The sequence below is a fragment of the Salarias fasciatus genome, chromosome 3, assembly GCF_902148845.1.
Source record: "Salarias fasciatus chromosome 3, fSalaFa1.1, whole genome shotgun sequence".
Taxonomy (NCBI): Eukaryota; Metazoa; Chordata; class Actinopteri; order Blenniiformes; family Blenniidae; genus Salarias; species Salarias fasciatus.
The window spans coordinates 10,949,738-10,969,630 of NC_043747.1; the positions used below are offsets into that span (position 1 = coordinate 10,949,738).

Consider the following 19,893-nt stretch of genomic DNA (forward strand, 5'->3'; position numbering starts at 1 on the left):
GTATGAGTATGGAAGGATGTAGCAGACAGTATGCGGTTTTGAACACAGCCATAGTTCTGTCCTCTCTTGGGCTGTGTTCGAAACCGCATACTGTCTACTACATCCTTACATACTCATACTATCCATCCTGCATCCTGCTTACTCAGTCCATCAAACAGTATGCGAAGCGTTTACACTACAGAATACTACATAATAACCCACAATGCATTGCACTTCTTCCATGAGCAGAAATCGATCTGCTAAAGCTGATTTCACTTTAGCTCTAAACTCGTCAAATGTATAACTTCATCGAGATTTTTTTTTAAATTAGGCGACAAAGTGGTGGTTTAGAGCTCGAGTGTGTCGTTTATTTGTCCGAATATCAGCCGTTTAGGATTTTGTTCGGACGAATTCAGCAAAATTCACACACGATGTATACTCAACATTTCTGGCGAATGCAGTATGCATCCGGGAACTTCTCGCATACTCAAAATCGCATACTGCCAGTGTAAACACACTGCATACTCAATAAGTTAGTATGAGTAGTACGTAAGTATGCGGTTTCGAACACAGCCACGGTTTTTCTGCTTCTAATTAGCCCTGATTGTTATCTGGTGTGTCTCATCGAGCCTCCCGGTTTATTGAAGCCCTCGTCAGTCTTCCCCTGAGTCTTCTGGGTCCGTCTGTGTTCTTCTGTGTAGATGTTTGAATCAATGTTCGCTTTGATTTGAAGTGGCCGTGAGTTCAGACCCTCCATCAAAATACTCTTGAACATAAATTTCAAGCTTCATTAAAACAAATGCTTTCATCGCTTCTCATTGCTTTCATCAACAATCCATCACGCATCGAAGCATCCCCCTTCTGCTGGAGTGGACAACAATGAGAACAGACACGACATGCAGAATTGCAACATTAGTGAATCTAAATCTTTTTTTTTTACCATTTTTGACACAAACTTATTTTTACTCCACCGTTTTGACTGTTTTGATGATTACATCAATGAATCATTTTTATAAAATAACTCTGGCTATTGTGCTTTCTTTCAAAAAAAATGGATTGATTTTCATTCATTCTTGTCTTCTTGGTTTAATATCTGGGTGGAATAACTTTATATTCCTAAAACATAATGGTAAACTAATGTGCACAATAATTTTTTTAGTGCAAAGTATTTCTTTTCTTCTGTGCACATCCTCCATTTCCAAATCACTTCAGCTTTGGTGCCACTGAGACCTGCAGGCGTCCAATCTGCCGGCTGCCCACTGAAGGTGTTGATGACATTATATTCTAGCATGGGGGCGCCTTTTCAACCGATGTGCCTCTATTTAACGCAGTTATACAGCGAGCTCTCTCTGGTCTTGCAGGTGAAGTGGTTAAAGGTGCCAAAAGCATCTTTGCGTTCCTCGTTTGACACCACTCTGGGGTCACAGCATTGAGCTCTCACTCAGCTTTGTCGGGAACTGTGTGAATGTATACAGAGTTTATTGCATGGTGAGTGACAGCCACACACTCAGGCGCTTGTGAAAGACGTCACAAAACACACCGGACAAAACATGAACCCTGACAATGAGTGTGAAAATGGTTATTAAAAATACGAGCCCTGTTATTAAAGAAAGTAACAACACAGCTTGATTTTGGTCATTTTGTTGACCAAACAATTAAAAAGTCAAGACGATGATGAAATTAATGCCACAAGAAGTCTAACGGAGGAGGTCGGGGTGGAGGGTCGGGCATGTGTCTGATGTTGAATTGGACCGTTCTTTTATTTTATAATTTAACTTCAGAACATTTGAAGACCATTTGAGGCACTCTTCGCCAGAAAAAAAAAAGAAGTGCCATAATCTCAAATCTTCCACTGTTAGATTGAAAAGTAGTCGGAGATTAATTTAATTCCAAAAAACAGAACTTGAAGAGTGAGGAATTGAAGAACCTATGAAAGCTAGAGAGTCGCAGATGTGATTTTCTTGGAATTCCCTTTTAATTGTCAGATTCATGGAAAAGCCACACAGTGGCAACAAAACAAGAGAAAAGCTACACATGTGTCTGTTGTACAAAACAAAAGTGATGGCACATGTCATGGAAGAAAAATGCCTCTTTATCTCCGCCGGATTCCTTCTCGAGGAAGTATTTGTTGTTGACAGAAATGGACTTGAGACTTACAGTAACTGAAGATAAAAGTGAAACCATAAGAGCAGAACTTGAATTACCTGTTTGAGTCTTGCAGTGTAGGAGGAGTCTTCATATTTTACATAATGTGTGAGACTTTCATTATGATATTTGCATTCGAGGCATCTCTTCAGGATCATCTGTCTGCCTGCGCACACAGGTAAAATATTATTCATGAGGAACAAATAACGATTCAAGAAAGACATGTAAGATTTAGAGATTTGACATGATCGAGTCAGCCGAAATGGAAACGCAGTAAAACTTCTTAAAAATAACTTTCGGATCAGATGAATGGAACCAACCATTTAAATGAAATTTACATAAAATGTGATGTTTGAGGTAGAGTTTGTGCATCAGTGAAGCTGCACTGCAGCAGCGTTTATTCTTTGACTGCTGTGTTTACAGCTGCAACTCTCAGACACACCTTTCGAACAACTGTTCTGTCAACATGAGTTCAGATGCAGGGCTTTGTAACTTTTAGGGGAAAGAAATAGTTTGTTTTTAAAAATGGCTGTTGAAATGTGAAGTTGGGGATTGTCTATATTTTAGGATTTCTCATATTTTCTTCATATTCATATTATTTCAGTGAGCACAGAATTCCAAAATATGTGGTAGATGCGTTCAAAGGTGTATTCTTAGAAAACAAACACATATTGAGTTAAAACCCTGTATAATTTCCACTAGTTTTTTTTTCATTTTTTTATATATATTTAGATATTGTTTATTCAAGTTATAGCAGAGGGTATTCATTTATTTGGAAGTTAACTTTAAATCTTTAACATGACTGACACAAAGAATGTATTTATCTATGCTTGTTAATCAATTGCTTAATTATAACTCTTACAGATTATGAAATTACCAATAAATGTTTGGTAACATTTTGTTGTGTCAGTAAAACCAAGTCTTGTCTTTCAGAAAAATGGCCTCTCCGTTTTCTGAGGAGCAGTTTCGGTGCACCATCTGCCTGGATCTGTTCAATGACCCCGTCTCCATCCCCTGCGGGCACAATTTCTGCAAGGACTGCATCCATCACCACTGGATGCAGAAACACAAGACCGACTGTCCGATTTGCAAAGAAGTCTTCTTCAGACGTCCGGATCTCAGAGTCAACGTAGCCCTGAAGGAGATCACCGAGCACTTCAAAATGTCTGTTGATCTTATTAGTTACACAATATTCCTACATACTGCAGTTTAATGTTTTTATTTATTTATTTTTTTCTCATTATAAAGACTTCTGAAGCCAAAACCACCACAAAAGCCAGTCCCACCGAAGAGGACTTTATCAAAGGCTGCTCAACCGGCGCCCGACCAAGTCACCTGCGACACCTGCCGAGGAGACAAGCAGCCGGCGGTCAAGTCATGCCTCTCCTGTCAGGAGTCGTACTGCCAAGCTCACCTGACCCCCCACCTGAAGGATCCGGGGATGATGAGGCACCAGCTGGCAGCTCCGGTGGCCTCCGTGCCCGGACGCCTCTGCAGGAACCACAACAGCCGCCTGGACTTGTTCTGCAAGAGAGACCTGATGCCCGTTTGCTCCAAATGCACAGAGCATAAACTCCACGAGGTGGTGCACATCGAAACAGAGAGCAAACGCGTCAAGGCAAGGAAAATGTTTTCCTGTTCATGCTTTTTTTTTCCCCATCTTAGATATATAACCACCTACAAGATCATTGATTTTTCATAATAAGATATCAACAAAGTTGAAGGATTGGAACGATGTCACCAAAGTAAAAAGTGTGGCTGTGCTAAAATCAGAAAATTACAAGGTGGGAAAGTCCCACTCAATAACAGACAAGGCATCCAGCTGGGCTGGGGATTATAATCATGAAGGGCAAAACAACAGGCGCCATCAAAGAACCGGGATAGACTGAAGCGCAAGAAGTCGTCAAAGTCATTAAAGGACAGAGCAAGTCAAGATGTAAAAGAAAGCAGCAGGGCTTTAAGACAAAACAGTTTCCATTTTCACTGTCTGACAGCTTGTTTCACGTTTTCCCTGCTCTCTGGAGTTGACTCGATCAGTCACTTTGTAACACACTGTAATCCTTTACAGACTCAAGTGAAGAAGACCCAGGCAGATTTTCAACAAATGATTCAGTCCAGGATGAAAAAGATGGAGGAGATCAAGAAATCATTGGAAATGAACAAAGTAAGGTTTTTGTTTGTTTGTTTTTTCATGTTGTACCTACGAAGTTTGTGTGGATACAGAAACACAGTCCCCACAGGTACAGTAAGAAAAGTGAATTGGAATCACCCACTCCTCCCAACAGTGTCTGCATTAATCATGCTGTATTATTCACCCGTGCACTAATTTTACTGTCATCTCACCTGCAGTTAAGCAGAGATCGGGAGCTGCAGGCGAGCGCCCGGGTGTTCTCCATGGTGAGCGGCGCCCTGGAGAGGAACCAGGCCCTGCTGGTCGACGAGATCGAACGGGAGCACGAGGACGTGGAGAAGAGAGCCGAGGGGCATCTGAACGAGCTGAAGCAGGAGCTCAGGGAGCTGCAGAGGAGGCGCAAAGAGCTGCAGCAGCTGGAAAACACAGAGGACGCTCTCCTGCTCCTGCAGGTCAGAGGCTGCTGGACCGTCACGTCACTTTATATGGGACAGTTGCAGAGCTGCTGTCTCTCTCTGTCCTGGATTCCTGACGGAAGAGCTTCTGATTAACACTAAACTCAAGTTTATATTATTAAACCAAGGCAGACCACGTAAAGCAAGTTCAAGTTCTAAGTTTGATCACTTTCATTGTTCCAGAGCTTCCCAAGTGTGAGCACGCCGCTGCCGACCAGAGACTGGACGGCGGTGACAGCGAGCTGCAACACTTACGTCGGGAACATCAGGAGGTCTTTGACCAAGCTGCTGAACGTCTGCAGCGACATTGAGAGGGAGCTGTCTGCAGAGGGTCAGCATTACGTTTTATCAATATCATAAACTCCTTTTTAATCTCAAAATACTTTAAATTGCCTTTAACATGTTGACTGTATTTTATTTATGGTGCAGTTTTTCATGTTTTTCGTGATCTAATGACATAATATTTGTGCATTTTTCTTTACAGAATTCAGTAAAACGAGTAAATATGCAGGTATGTGAGTATAAGTCTAATAATGCTTCATATTTATGAAGGTTGTGACTGTCGGGAATAAGAAGGGAAATATACAGGTTCTCTACATTAACTTAAATAAACCAAAATGTGACAGAATCCAAAGATCATCTTCTGGCACAAGTTGATGAAACCACGGGAAAAAGTCTTTAAATAGTCTTCAGTTTGAATTGAAATATCATTCATGCTTCTATGGAAAAAAAATGGTCCTGATTAAATCTATTTATTATTTTTTTTAATTCTTATAATTATTTCTTAATAAATTCAGATTTTTCGCTCTGTCTTCAGTGGACGTGACTCTTGACGACGGGACAGCTGCTTGCTGGCTGGATGTGTCTCCGGATGGCAAACAGGTAAATTCTAACACACATCAACAACAGCTGGTCCAGGCTGATCCAGCAGATCAGGCTTCAGGAGATGAGCTGGAAATAAAGCTGAAAACTAAGCGTTTTGACGTCATTTGTGATCGTGATCCACAGGTGTGCCTCAGCTCTCAGCCGAAGAGAGTGCCGGACGACCCGCGCCGGTTTGACGCCTGCGTCTCCGTCCTGGGGCGGCAACGCTTCACCGGTGGGAGACAATACTGGGTCGTCCAGGTACGAGGACGGGCATAACTAAAAGCACTGTCAGGATGACTTTGCTTCGTGTCACCATTGGAAAATTAAACCCGAATTTACAGAAAAATACAGTTTGAATCCATCATTATTTCTTGGGTTTCCTTGTGTTTTAGGTGGGAGACAAAACCGACTGGGACCTCGGCGTGGCCCGAGAGTCCATCAACAGGAAGGGCGCCATCACGGTCCGTCCCGACAACGGCTACTGGGCGATCTGCAGGAGGAAGGGCGGCGGCCTGCACGCCTGCGCCGGCCCTTCCGTCGCCCTCGCGCTCAGCGAGACCCCCAGGAGAGTCAGCGTGTTCCTGGACTACGAGGGGGGGCAGGTGTCCTTCTACAACACCGAGACCAAGACGCACATCTACACGTACCGGGGCTGCTCCTTCACCGAGCCGCTGTATCCGTACTTCAACCCCTGTCTGCACGACAACGGGAGGAACACGGCGCCGCTCGTCATCTGTCCTGTCAGCATCAGGCTATCGGAGGAGGCGATAGTGTTCTAGATAGATTTTTTTTTACATTTTTTTAAACAGGAAGTAGGGAATTTTATGTGCCTAGAGTCATCCTTATTCCACATTTTGTAAGTGGCACGCTACAACAATTCAAGTGTTTATAATATATTATAATATTATAGTACTATAGTATTCATAATGAAGCACTTTGTCAATAATCAGCGGTTGAGGAACGTCTAAATTTAAAAAAAAACTGTGTATTGGTGCGAAAGAACATAAAAAAAAGTTTTCTTTGTAAATATTGTGGCTTTTAACTCTACTTTAAAAGTGAACTGCTGAATTCACCATGTGAATAAATGTGACTGCATTTAATTCTGTCATCATATCCCAAACTGCATTCTTCCAATACCGTCTGAAAGACACTAATAATAGATTTATTTTTAGTGCATCCTGCCAGTTGGACGTCTTTTGGTCTCAGCCACAGTTGTACTGCAGCTTATGTTCGTTCATCATCCAGCAGGATGCAATCTGTTTTCCTCCTTCACATTTCGTCTTGTGTTCTCGCCGTTCAGCCGCCTGAATGGAAATACCTGCATGACACCCGACTCCCCCCTGTGGGAGTCACTCTGAATATAAAAGACTCTGGAGGTTGCAGGAATTCACACCAGTTGTGACAAATTTGGACAGAGGATGGCTGCGTGAGGGGGAGCATCTTGAAGTGGGACAGGCCTCGTGAGACCCTGATGCACAGATTGCATCCTGACTGGTTGGAATGAGCGTCCAAACTGGCGTCTCTTAAGAGCAAATTGTTATGTAAAATATTTTTTTGGTTTGTTTGGGGTTTTTTTTTTTGCAATGCAAAGCACAAATACAGTGCAGAGCTATTTAAAGGTTTCTATTTGTGGCCATGCTGTTGACTCAGGGCATCGGGCAGTTTGGGACACAGTGAATGGAACCTGAACCACTTCACTTCCAAATGGGCGAATTCTAGAAATACTTGGTAACTCTGAAAGACACTCATTGAATACTGAGAAAATGTGGTTCCAAATGAGGGAAATCGAGCATTTCAGAGGGTTTTGTGTATTTTAAAACCATCAATCCAGGCCAAACACTAAAGCACAATGTGTCAGACAATCAAAAATAACAAGTCAATCCAGAAAAAAACAACATAATTAACGTTTATAGGAAGGACAAACGGGAAGAATAGCATTAGTCGCACATCTTTGTTGGTCTGTGTTTGGTCATCGTTCGATATTTAGTTGCTGCTCGTGAACGTAGATGGAGAACACGTGTGACCTTTCACAGGATGCACTGTAAAAAGTGCTACATCCACAATGTAGATCTAGTATATTTCAAATGCTTGTGACTTACCTTATTTTATTTGTTTTGTCATAAAGGGTATCAAAGTACTTTGCCTCTACTTAAAATGCAAAATTTTATATATATAAGAATTTATTGTAAGTACTACTGACACATTATATTTGAGTAATTTTGTCCATCTGACTGTTGTGTACATGAAACATTATAAATTTGAGTTTACATGAAAAATTCATAGTAGCCCTTAAATGAAAAAATTGAGTTGAGGTCGTTGACTACCAGTGAAGCGGCGGCAGCAGAGGAGGCCGGCTGCAGACAATGTACAGCCGATGGTATCCTCCTTACAGCGCTCACTTCCTTCATGGACAAAAAAAACCCCTGGTAAGTTCAGCAAATATATAAGTGATTAGTACTGCTAAACCAATTATTGTGACTTGCAGGGTTTCTTTTAGAGGTCCCGTTTTTCAGTAAACATTAGCTAATCACGCTTTCGCTAGCTGCTTTCACATGTGGTGAACTGAAACTAACTACTACGAGTTAACCAACAAATGCGGTCTTTCAATCAGCAACCAGTTATCAACCACGACTGATCATCTTGGTGCTATAACCACTATATATTGTGGCGCTGGGGCAGTGGCCCGCGTCTGAGTCAAATAACAAGGAGACTGCAGCTCTTCTTTCTCAACCAGAGCTTTAATTGTTACATTAACTTAAGCTGCATGTGCCACACAATGCAGACAGTCCACCACACTCTCTGACCGACCCTTCTCACTCCTGGTCCGACATAACGTAAATAAAACTTAAAGGTGCTGTAGGCAGGATTTTGCTAGTCAATGCTAATTTTTCTGTGTTTTCTTTGGATTAAATGTTAGAGTATCCATTGATAATCCTTTAGGAGTGTAGCATAATTGCACTACCGTGAGGGCGCAGCGTTTCCATCTGTCTCTGTTCTGAGCTGAAAAGGAATCTTGACAGCTCCAGGTATCTTTGACCAATCAGAAGAGCCCGAGGCTCTAACCGTGATTGGTCGAGGGGCGTTCGTCACACGTTATTGTGGGAGGGGTTTAACTTGCATAAGGGCGTGATGTCAGAGAAAACAGGACAGGATTGACTATGCTGGGTTTCAAATCGCCATCTTAGATGGGTCAAATCGCCATCTTGCTTTGGTAAACCTAAGCAAGATGGCGGAGATGCTGAATCCTGCCTACAGCACCTTTAACATAAGAATACCCGAAAAACGGCAACAACACAGAGAGAAACAATTACTTAACAAATCGAAAACAAAAGGAAGCACGATTAAACACAATTTCACACAACAACACGGCCTGAACGGCCCGAACAGTCCCCTCCCATGATGCCTTGCGGCACCAGACACACAGTCTAATGACACACACCAGACACACACACAGGCGGCTACCAGTGTGTCCCCAGCCACAGCGTCATGTATATCCCTCTGCGGGCACGGCAGATCTTACGCCCAAACAAATCATCCAAGTACACTAATTTGCTGAGTTACATTTTTTATTTTTCTTTTTTAGATTGATGTTTTTTTTTTTTTTTTTTTAAATATACATTTGCAGCCACATTGAGGGTGTGAGATTTGGTTTTGTTTTTTTGCTTTGTTTTTTTTTTTTGTTTGTTTTTTTTTTTACATTGATTGCCATGGTGGGTTGCAAGAGTGTTTACTTCTCTATGTGTGGTTGTGTTTAAGTTGATACATTTTTGGCCATGTTTAAGAAAGAGCTACACTTTTAAGAAATAAGTGTTGTGGCAACGCAGCTGGGCGACAACAGTTTCCAGCCAGACTGAGGGAGGGGGAGGATTGAAGAGTGTGTGTGCACGAGCGCTCACTTGGTTGCTCAGTCGTTCGACTAACTTTTATCGCTGTGCCATCTTTGTTATGCTGACTTTTGTACATTATGGCTATATTTTGCCAGAAACATTTTAAGAATAAATATTTTAAATGTCTTTTCAGCTGATTCTTCACTTGAAATTGTTGCTTCTCCCTAGAAAGTCTATTTATGTTTTGGTGTGCTTTAATGATAACTTTTACAGTATAATTAATTAATTGAGATGATTGTACTTCTGGTGAATAACCAGAAGTACATTCATCTCATCTGGGGTGGCTGTGGATTAGTGGGGAGAGCAGACCTCTTCAAAGCGAGAGGCGGTGGGTTCGATTCCTGTCTCCCCCCTGTCTGCATGTCGCAAACCCCAGCTATGGCTAAAATAGCACTACTGCCTTGTGGTCGTGATGGGAGTGACAAAGGCTAAGGGAGACCCCCCCCTACAGAAAAATCCGGAGTGCCGAAAGCAGTTGGGCCTTGAATTGTGGCACCTTCCTGCAACTCCTGCTGCCAGATTGGTACCAATCGTATGGGCCTGTCTCATCCGTTAGACACTATAATGTCTAGTTGGATCAATCAAGAAAATTAAGTTTATTCAACTCATAAAAATCCAGTTGATTTAAACCAATACCACTGCTAAATCCTAATTAGATAAACTTAACTTTCTTGATAGATCCAACTAGGCATTATCAGTGGAATTGATTTAACTCAACTTAATTTTTATGAGCTCATATAAAATAGTACAATCATTTTCATTCTACTTCAAAAAGCCATAAAGTTGACCCAACCTGAAAAGACCAATGCAATCACTTGCCTTATAGGTTAGATGCAGATGTTACTTTTTACAGTGTGGGTGGGATCAGCTTCATGCCAGGAACCACAGCTGAAAAGAAACTTTGAAAGCAAACTTGGCCACGGTTCAGAATTGATTATAGTATGATCCCTTTTACGAGGTTCACATTTAGAACTGAAAAAAAAAAAAAAAAAAAAATCAGGTTTCAGCTTATTTGTATGAAGGCGAGAAAAAAAAACAGATTATGAAAACACAAGGAAAAAAAAGCCCAATTTTTTAAACCAGTGCAATATCATGGTCTTGGTTCTGAGTTTTTTTTTTGTGTTTTTTTTTAATGTGGACAATTGACTGGTGTTTACAATGTCAACAAATACTGTATCTGTAACTTTTTGGTTTTGCATTTAGATAATTTTGCAGCTTTGTCATTACTTAATTTACATCAAATTGACTACTAAACAGTTGTAACATTCTGTTTTTAATCAGTGTTTCTTTATTAAGGGAAGTGTTTCAATAATGGTATTTCCATCCTTATTTTTTATAACTTCAATTATTTGAAAATATTATTAAAAATGATTTATTCCTACTATTTACTTTTACTCATTGCGGATTTCTTTGAAAGTGGGAACAAAACTGTAATTTAAAGTCTTCCTCACCACCTTAATGCAGACTGAACAGAGTAAATTAGGCAATAAAGAGTCACGTGTGTAAAGCTGCAAAGACACAAAGCACATCACCAAATCATATGCCATTATCTAACAATTACACCGATTACAATTCCTCTTGACAAAGACGACAGCTAAGCTGAAAGACCAGAAACACCAGACCTAAAAAAAAAAAAAAAAGGGGGATGTGTCAGGAAGCTGAACTGAGTCGTGAAGGGTGGAGTAAAAGAAAGGAGTCATCGGCATGCCTCCTGTGGAGCTTTCAAACCTCTGTGACTGTACCTGGGAGAGAGGACGCTCAGCATGTCGACTCAGAAAGGTAGGAGGCGGTTAAAACCACATCGGTGCAGCTAGAAAACTCTGCGGATTCAATGTATGCAGTTTTTTTGAATACTGTGTTATTATCTAGTGAAGAACTTGGGCCCGGAGGGGTTTGAGGCTCAGTTCCGGTGCTGCATCTGCCTGGACATCTACATCGACCCTGTGTCCATCCCCTGTGCGCACAACTTCTGCCTGGACTGCATTGAGGGATTCTGGGATACGAAGTCGAAGCCGGACTGTCCGCTGTGCAAACAGACGTTCCAAACCCGGCCCAAACTGAAGGTCAACCGGGAATTTTCCAGCATGATCGAGTTCTTTAAAAAGTATGTGCATCTTCTGAAGTCAATTACACTGAGTTTCATGTGAGCGCTGATTGAATCAAACCGCTGTTAAAGGTCACATCTGCCGACACGAACGCAAGAGCAGGATGTGGGGCAAGCGAGAATCACGAACCGGCCCCCAGCAGTGGGAGACGTTCTCTGTGACGTCTGTAACGGCTCGCCGGCGGTCAGGTCGTGCACGGCGTGCCTCGCCTCTTACTGCAGCCTCCACCTAACGCCTCACCTGACCGACCCGGCCCTGCAGCGTCACCGGCTGACCGACCCGACCCCCTCTGCCTCTGGGCTGTGCAGGAACCACAACAAGCCCCTGACCATGTTCTGCAGGCAAGACGACACAGCCGTGTGCGCAAAATGCGTCGAGAGAGAACACAAACACCACAAGGTCGTTTCTCTGGAGAAGCAGAGCAGGAGGATCAAGGTAGGAAAAGTGATTTTTTTCAAAAACTATGAATTTATGAAAAAAAAATATGACATTTTTCTTGACTGTTTTCCAGACCAAGCTGAGAGAAACGAAGGCCGACATCGCGCAAATGGTCAAGACTAGGCAAGGAAAAATAGCAGAGATCAAAAAAACCCTGGATGTTGGAAAAGTAAGTTCCTCATTGGTTTGTGGATCTTCACTGAAAAAGGAGGAATCATATAGCTATTTAGTTTTGTTCTATGACCTTGATTTACAGAAAGCCACAGAGAGAGAGATCTCGAGGAGTCGGCAGGTCTGCTCCATGCTGAAAGGTGCCATCGACAGGCAGCAGACCGTCCTCGTCCAGGAGCTGCTAGAGCGGCAGCGAGGAGCCGAGAAGAGAGCCGAGGAGCTCCTGGAGGAGCTGCAGGGAGAAATCGACCAGCTGCAGGCCAGGAGCAGCGAGCTGCAGCGCCTGGAGCTCACCAAAGGCCCGCTGTACATCCTGCAGGTTAGAATACAATGACCAGCTGTTTGCTTTTTGGGACTTTAGGGATTGAAGTGTTTTATTCAAGATTCAAAAACTGACTGAGTTAAGAATCCATCAGCCAACATGCATCTGAGGTTAACTGGAGACTCGATCGTTCGACAGCCTGATCGGATTCTGAACTCATGCACGCCTCCTGTTTCAGAACTTCCAGTCTCTGAGAGGACTCCCACCCACCAGACAGAGGTCGGAGGTCGCAGTCTACTCCGACAGCTGCGTGGGCACGGTCAGGAGGGGCTTCACTAAGCTCTCCAACATCATTCAGGAACTCACAAACCAACTGTCAGCTGGTGGTCAGTCTTCATGTTGTAAAATATCTAATAATTCATGAAAATGCAGCAAAAGATAGTTTGGCGTAACATTTTTCCACAATTTTTTATTTTTTTTTCAGAGGCTGAAACGATGTGCCAGCATGAAGGTTAATACATTTTGAATAATAAACGAATTAAAGCAGTTTAAAAACTCACCTGAATCAACACTGAGGGCTTAACCAGAATCTGAGCCGACACGGTGTCAGTTTTCATTTCCTGGCTCATTGTCTTTTGTCTTTTGTCTGCAGTCAGTATCACTTTCGATTCTGAGACGGCGTCAGGCTGGTTGGTCGTGTCTCCAGATGGGAAAACGGTTTGCATCTTCTTGTTTTTGTCGTGCATCCTTCACGTCAAAGCATTCCTTAATTTATGGAGCCTGATCAGCTGCCAACTTGTTCCAGCAGCTGAAACTATGAGGTTAATGATGTGACGTTAATTGATTAGGTGAGCTACCAGAAGAAGAAGGTACTGCGCCCAGACAATCCTCGGCGTTTCGACTCCTGCGTCTGCGTTCTGGGGAAGCAAAGCTTCAAATCTGGGAGATGTTGCTGGGTTGTTCAGGTACGTAAAAAGTCACACCAGTAATTAATTATTCCGCCAGTATTTAAAAGTGATTCACACCTTAGTTTCACCAGTAATACTTAGTAAATTACTTTACATTTTTTTAACTTGTAAAACAATTCCATGGCTCCTTACAGAAGTAATATCGCAAGAGACTGTGCAAGACCATAAGATATACTTACCTCCTTCAGGTGGGAGATAAAACCGACTGGGACCTCGGCGTGGCCCGCCGGTCCATCAACAGGAAGGGAACCATCAAGGTTCGCCCTGACAACGGTTACTGGGCGATCTGCAGGAGGAATGGCGGCAGCCTGAGCGCCTGCGCCGACCCCTTCGTCAGCCTCCACCTCCATGACGTCCCCCGCAAAGTGTGCGTTTTCCTGGACTACGGGGAGGGCTTGGTGTCCTTCTTCAACGCCGAAGCAAGGACCCACATTTACACCTTCAGCGGGTGCACGTTCACCGAGCCTCTGCATCCATACTTCAACCCCTGCGTGGAAAACAACGGGCGAAACGTGGCCCCGCTGGTTATTTGTCCGCTAGAGGCAAGCGTCATCAACGAACAGTACACGATCATTTAGTCTGAGCGTCAGTCTGTTCAGTATGTCTCCTGTCTTTGAGTTTTATGTCTGACAGATTGACATGGCTTCCTCCAAAGATTGACTTTGTGAATGGAAGCAGGATAAAAAATAAAAAAAAATGAGATGAGAGCAATTCCTTTGAAGAATGGGAAAAATGTAAGATATTAATGATTCGTGTGGTGCTTTTATTTTGGAGACTAGTTTCTAGCACATTGTAGTAATAAGAGTTTGTGAGATTATGATTTGTTTTTTCTGAGTCAGAATTTGATTATGGAATACGTTGGACTAACTGATGCTACTTTAACCAGCATTATGAAACTAAAAATAACTTCCTGCAAAGACTCCATTGTCCCTTTGTCATCTGTAATGAAAACATGTCAAGTAAGAATGCAGGTCATTTCTCAGCCCCACCCGGTTGCAGAGTGTCTGCAGCTGGTTTGTGACTTGGAGTTCACGTGCACAAACACAAATAAATCTGATTGAATGAAACACCTGCCTATATGTCTACGTGTCATTTCCTCGTCATTGCATTGCAAGAGCAAATCTCTGAGGCTTTTCAAAGGCGTTTAAATTGAAGAAGTGAATCTGCAAATGGGGACTTCCAAGTATTACCTTGTGGTTAAATTAAGTGATTGTGCATTGTAGAGGCAAAGTTACACCATAGTTCCTGTTGCGTGTGTAAAAGTGGCCTTATTTGGATTTAGATGTGAAGTAAAGCTGGGAGTGAAGTGTTCATGTTAATTTAAATGAAAGTGGGCGTTTGTGTCCAATCTCAGCTTGAACTTCAGGGTTGATTTGCATTTTTATCTTGTATGATTCATTTAACTTGGGAATTAGTTTGGGTGTAAAATGGATAACATAGGTAAGTAAGTAAGTAAGTAACTAAAGTTTATTTATATAGCACCTTTCACAGACAAAAAGCCACAAAGTGCTTCACAGCATACATAAATAAGACAACAATTAAATACACATAAATAAATAAGCAACACTAAAAATGTGATCAAAACAGGCCCGAAAAACTAAGCAAATGCTTGAGAGAATAAAAAGCTTTTGAGTTGTGACTTAAAAGTGTCAACAGTCACAACTGATCGAAGAGAGAGCGGGAGATCGTTCCAGAGCCTGGGGGCAACGGCCTGGAATGATCGGGCTCCTCTGGTCTTAAAGCGGGTACGCGGCACCTTTAAGAGATTCTGGTCCGCAGACCTTAAAGCCCTCGCAGGGGAGTAAGGCTGGAGCAGCTCGCGAATATAAGAAGGAGCTTGGTCGTGCAAGGCCCGAAAGGTTACAACCAAAATCTTGAAGTTGACTCTATAAGAAACTGGCAGCCAATGAAGCTCCTTCAAAATGGGAGAAATGCGGGTCCATCTGTTAGTGCGGGTCAGGATTCTTGCTGCAGAGTTTTGCACAAGTTGCAACCTCGAAAGCTCCTTCTTATTCAGGCATGAGAACAAGCTGTTGCAGTAGTCGAAGCGCGAAGAGACAAAAGCATGAATGATGAGCTCTAAATCATTGAATGAGACCATTTTCCTAAGTTTAGAGATTTTTCTCAGTTGAAAGAAACAGTTTTTCGTCAGGTGAAAGTTAGTGGTTAACGTTACATTGCCAAAACACTGTAATTTGCATACAAGAAAGTAGGTGTAAGTGTTAGATTTCAGAAGTAAACTTGACCAAATATGAACACCTATGGAAAAAAAAGTTTGAATTTCAGAGGTAAAAAAATATCTATTAACATGAAAAGTAAATGAAGTGTTGACCAGAGGTTCAATGTATTGCAAAAATGTAATAATTTTCCTTTAAATCTGAATGTAAATGTGAAGACGCCACAAATGGTTGCCTGGGTGTCTCTCTCCACAGCGTCAAATTCCTTGTATTTGGAACTCGGCCAATAAAAATGATTCCGATTCTGAATCAAAAGTTATCTGACGCGATGACGGTTAAGTGTTAAAAACTTAATTATTCCATTTTTGGTGTGCCTAACAAAAAAAAAAAAAAAAAGTTAAATCAGAAGCAAATGGACCACAAGTTAGGTTTCTTAAAATTATGTTTACATTTTTAAGGTTAAAAAGTGCTGACATTACTTGTGACATAAACATAAACAAGATGTTGTCTGTGTGAGATTTGAGTTCGACTGAAAGTTAACTTGGCTGAATTAAAGTTGGGGGCATAAAAGTAAACTTTCAAAGGTAAAGGTTGGGCAGTAAGAGTCAACTCATACCAAACAGTCACTGTGTGACTAACCTGGATAAACTCTAATAAGTGACACTGAATTAATCACCTGGTCACTAATCGATGCTCTTTTGTTTTGTTTTGTTTTTCTCATCTTCCATTGTGATTTAAATAGGGCAGCAAAACAAAACAAAATGGGGTTTTCTTCGGTAACTTCCTTTGAAGCTTCAACATTTCCTTGAAGTTAAATTTGATTCAGTTCAACTCAGTTATCTAAAGGCCCTTTTGTAGAGAAAAACAAAGATTCCACTTAAGTGACTATAGACAAGGAGCAAAATTTGAGATTGTGTTCCAGACTGAACAGGAAGATTGTGGTTAAGATGATTTTAGAGATATTACCACCAAGCAATGCTACAGACCGGTTTAATGTGGGAATTGAAGGGTCAGTCCTGGTCGAATGGAACTCAGGTTCCTCTGAGTAACAGAGTTACTGGAGGTCAAAGTAACGTCATCTAGAGTCACTATACATTTAGATAACTACTCAAAAGACTTTGAGTCAAATCTGATAACTTCAGAAGAAGAAGAAAGTTACGGCTGATCCAGACTTTAAAGCTTTATGACAAGAGTCTCTTATGACAGTTTGATCAGTGTCACCTGGTTTAATAGGTTAATAGATCAGTGTATCATCTGCATATAACAATGGAAGCTAATGGACTGTGTATTAATAGTATTCCCCACAGAAAGCATGGAAAATTTAAAAAATATGGGTCACAACAAAGAACCATATAGAAAAAACTAAAGAAAATGTCATTACGCCAACATATGTACATCCTTGAGTTTTTTTTTTTATTTCACTCTGATCCTAGTGAGACTTCTGTTGAAAACTAATTCATTGCATTCTCGACATCTGAGAGTACTTTTAAAGTTGTTTTTTCAAAATCGTTTTCTCTTTTACACCTTTGTGTTCCTATTATAAATAAAATGTCCTTTATTCTTCCATTTTTTTTAATATTTCAGATAATGATGAAATTGTTTGGCTTTTTTTTAAATTGCAGAACAAAACTTGACTCAATGTGAGGGTTGAATTCATACGTTTAGTTTAAGTGTCGCTGTGTATGGCCAACATGAGAGCACGTGCTGGATGTGGATATTTCATTTCATTTGACTCTAAACCAAACAGTAATCATCTTCAGATGGACAAACGCCAATAAATAATGGAGTTTGGCTCACCTTCCAACTCATCTGTGGGGATTTTCATCATTCAGGAAAACAATAAGTTTCATGACTTATAATTAGAGGTGATTTTCACACACCCAAAGTGACACATTAAAATGGGAGTGTAACAATCAAACGTGAGTTTAATAGTTTAATGGTGAAAGTTAAGCGTCTTTGTACTTGACCTGCACATGAGTGTCAAACTCACATGTTGTTATTTTCTAGGTCAACACTTCTACGAAAAGGATGGTGCAGCATTTTTTTTTCACTTTCAGAAGAAATTATAAATTGCATGAAACTCTGCACTGTATTCTGTAGTTTGTTTTTCTCATGAGTGTTTCTCCAAACCTTTGAGGGAGGATATCATCCTTAACCATAATGAAAGTGGAATAATAAAGGATAAATATCCACAAGTAAAAGTAAAAAAAAAAAAAAAAAAAAAAGAAACGAAAAGAAATCAAAAATAGACTATATTTACACACAAAGCACAACAGAAATCTATAACAATGGATCAAAGAGCATCACAGTACATCTTTATTATTATATTTATATGAATGTGTGAATTTGACATTTTAGAGCTTACCTATGTATGTACTTCTGTCACTTTGAAATACATTCAAAGGCTTAAAACAGGTGCTGGACACACATAAAGCACTTTCCATGAATCCATTGTTATCATTGTATATCTATTGTTATGATTTCTGTCTGAAAGGTGATATTTCAATCCCCAGCTCTGTTACTGTTAATGCTTCCCAAAACTTCCAATCAATTTGGCTTGTCTGCTGAACATACCTGGAAATAAACGATTCTGCTTCACCTGTAATGAAATGTTTATCTGTGAGTCAGTGTGCAGTGTGAGGTAAAAGCGGGGATGTTTAGGAGAAAGGAGACACGGCGGGGGGGCGAACAGAAGGACGGCAGTGCTCGTGATGTGATTAAACGTCTGCTCGAACGCAGGGGGATCCCTGGAAGAGAGAGGCGGTGAGAGAGGAGGAAGGAGAGGGAGAGATGGGGAAGAGAGAGGCAGAGGAGCAGGAGTGAAGCTGGAGGCAAGGAGGAAGCCTGGCTCTGGGGATGCTTCAACTTCACCGAGACAAGTCGGATTTTTGAAAAAGGACATAAAAAGGAAGGTAAGAGATATTCTGCAATAGATTTTAAGCATGTTCCAGAATGTGTTCATATTTATTTGTAGGTGTAATATTGGAGATTAGGTCTGTGGTTGTTTTGTGGGTCAATCCTTGGCAAGAAGCTGTAAGAGTTTCTAAAAATCATATTTGCTCAAGTTCAAGAAAAGTGTAATTGGAGTCGGATGCAGAAACAGGAATGATCAGGAGGTCAGGGGGCTGAATCTTTTTTTTCCTTTTGCTATTTGGGGGAAAAAGCTTGATGAACATAAATAAGTAGAAGCTCAAACTATTAATTGAGAAAACAGAAAACTGAATTGGTTTAAAAATCATAAAATAAGTTTCAGTGCAAAACACAAATAGACAGCAGACTTGATTTAAACATACCAGAAAATTCAAACCGCCTTAACAACTCAGCTGTACTTATGGATTCCAGCAAATCTCAATAAAAATATCCTTTGATTAAAAAAAAAAAAAAAAAAAAAAAAAACCCATCAGGCATTTTGGGATTCAATCAAAAATGACATGGGGGGGGGGGGGGGGGGGGGGGGGGGGGGGGGGGGGGGTTCAGGGTGCAAAGGAACGCAAAGTGAAAGGAGGAAAGGAGGGATGAGATTAGAAAAGTGAATGAGGTGAAGGAGTGGGAGTGTTTACCCACAGATGGCCTCTCTGTGGTGGGATTGTGATGGTCCGCCGTCCCCCCTCCTGAGTCCAGCTGGCAGCGCTCGCCCGGGCCTCTTCCCGGCCAACACATTACTTCATCACTTCTGTTTGTTTGGTGCTTAAACACAATCAGTTTTCTATTAATAAGCAGGCTTTTGACTCAGTCTCCTTCATGCTTGGCTTTTTAAGAGGAATGTGTTCTGGGTTTTTTTATTTTATTTATTTATTTATTTATTTATTATTTTTTTTTGAGTTTTATTACATCTTTCAGCATTGCAGCTCTGGTGGTTTTAAACTTGAAACTTGAAACAAGCATGACACACATTTTAGTCAGTAAAATTCAACATGGGAAGTTGACAAAGCACACTTTTCACCAGGCCCAACCTCATTGATTAATCTGAGAAAGAGAAAAACATACAGAAACATAACAATTACAACAAATTCAAAAATTCTAACCTCTGATTATGTGATTGATCAACTGACAGGATTGTTCACTTTGCTTTCAGCTCCCCAGCAGCCTCTCTCAGGGCAGCGCTCGGCCCTGGATTCAAACATCCACACCATCCATCTCTGGACCTCCTCTGTTGTTATGGAACTGGAACGCCTTGGTGCCAACTGATCGTCCTCAACCGAGGAAAATCCATCATTGACAGAACTGTGACCCGAGGATTACATAAACTCTCTGGCTGCTGTGTGAGATGAGAGAAACCCCCGGCTGACGTTTTCTCTGCAGGTCAGA

At 41.4% G+C, this 19,893-nt stretch overlaps 2 protein-coding genes across 2 annotated transcripts; both read left to right on the top strand.

Annotated features, from left to right (window-relative positions):
• The first annotated feature begins 2,259 nt into the window (after positions 1-2,259).
• On the top strand, positions 2,260-6,679 carry LOC115385740 (nuclear factor 7, brain-like). The gene is made up of 10 exons (XM_030087809.1): positions 2,260-2,302; positions 3,058-3,288; positions 3,373-3,742; positions 4,193-4,288; positions 4,474-4,707; positions 4,894-5,041; positions 5,195-5,221; positions 5,528-5,592; positions 5,719-5,835; positions 5,970-6,679. The coding sequence occupies exons 2-10, from the start codon at positions 3,062-3,064 to the stop codon at positions 6,354-6,356; spliced, it is 1,671 nt and encodes a 556-aa protein (XP_029943669.1). The 5' UTR covers positions 2,260-2,302; positions 3,058-3,061; the 3' UTR covers positions 6,357-6,679.
• A 4,526-nt stretch (positions 6,680-11,205) lies between these two features.
• LOC115386204 (E3 ubiquitin-protein ligase TRIM39-like) lies at positions 11,206-13,986 on the top strand. The gene is made up of 10 exons (XM_030088427.1): positions 11,206-11,243; positions 11,334-11,568; positions 11,641-12,004; positions 12,081-12,176; positions 12,264-12,497; positions 12,679-12,826; positions 12,925-12,951; positions 13,093-13,157; positions 13,289-13,405; positions 13,597-13,986. Exons 1-10 carry the CDS (start codon positions 11,228-11,230, stop codon positions 13,984-13,986), a joined length of 1,692 nt encoding a protein of 563 aa, XP_029944287.1. The 5' UTR covers positions 11,206-11,227.
• Positions 13,987-19,893: the final 5,907 nt, after the last annotated feature.

Coding starts and splice junctions, on each gene's coding strand:
- LOC115386204 (XM_030088427.1), top strand. Junction 12,498..12,678: donor GCCCGCTGTACATCCTGCAG/GTTAGAATACAA, acceptor CTCCTGTTTCAG/AACTTCCAGTCTCTGAGAGG. Junction 13,406..13,596: donor GATGTTGCTGGGTTGTTCAG/GTACGTAAAAAG, acceptor TACCTCCTTCAG/GTGGGAGATAAAACCGACTG.
- LOC115385740 (XM_030087809.1), top strand. CDS start 3,062: ATGGCCTCTCCGTTTTCTGAGGAGCAGTTTCGGTGCACCATCTGCCTG. Junction 5,593..5,718: donor TGTCTCCGGATGGCAAACAG/GTAAATTCTAAC, acceptor CGTGATCCACAG/GTGTGCCTCAGCTCTCAGCC. Junction 5,836..5,969: donor GACAATACTGGGTCGTCCAG/GTACGAGGACGG, acceptor CTTGTGTTTTAG/GTGGGAGACAAAACCGACTG.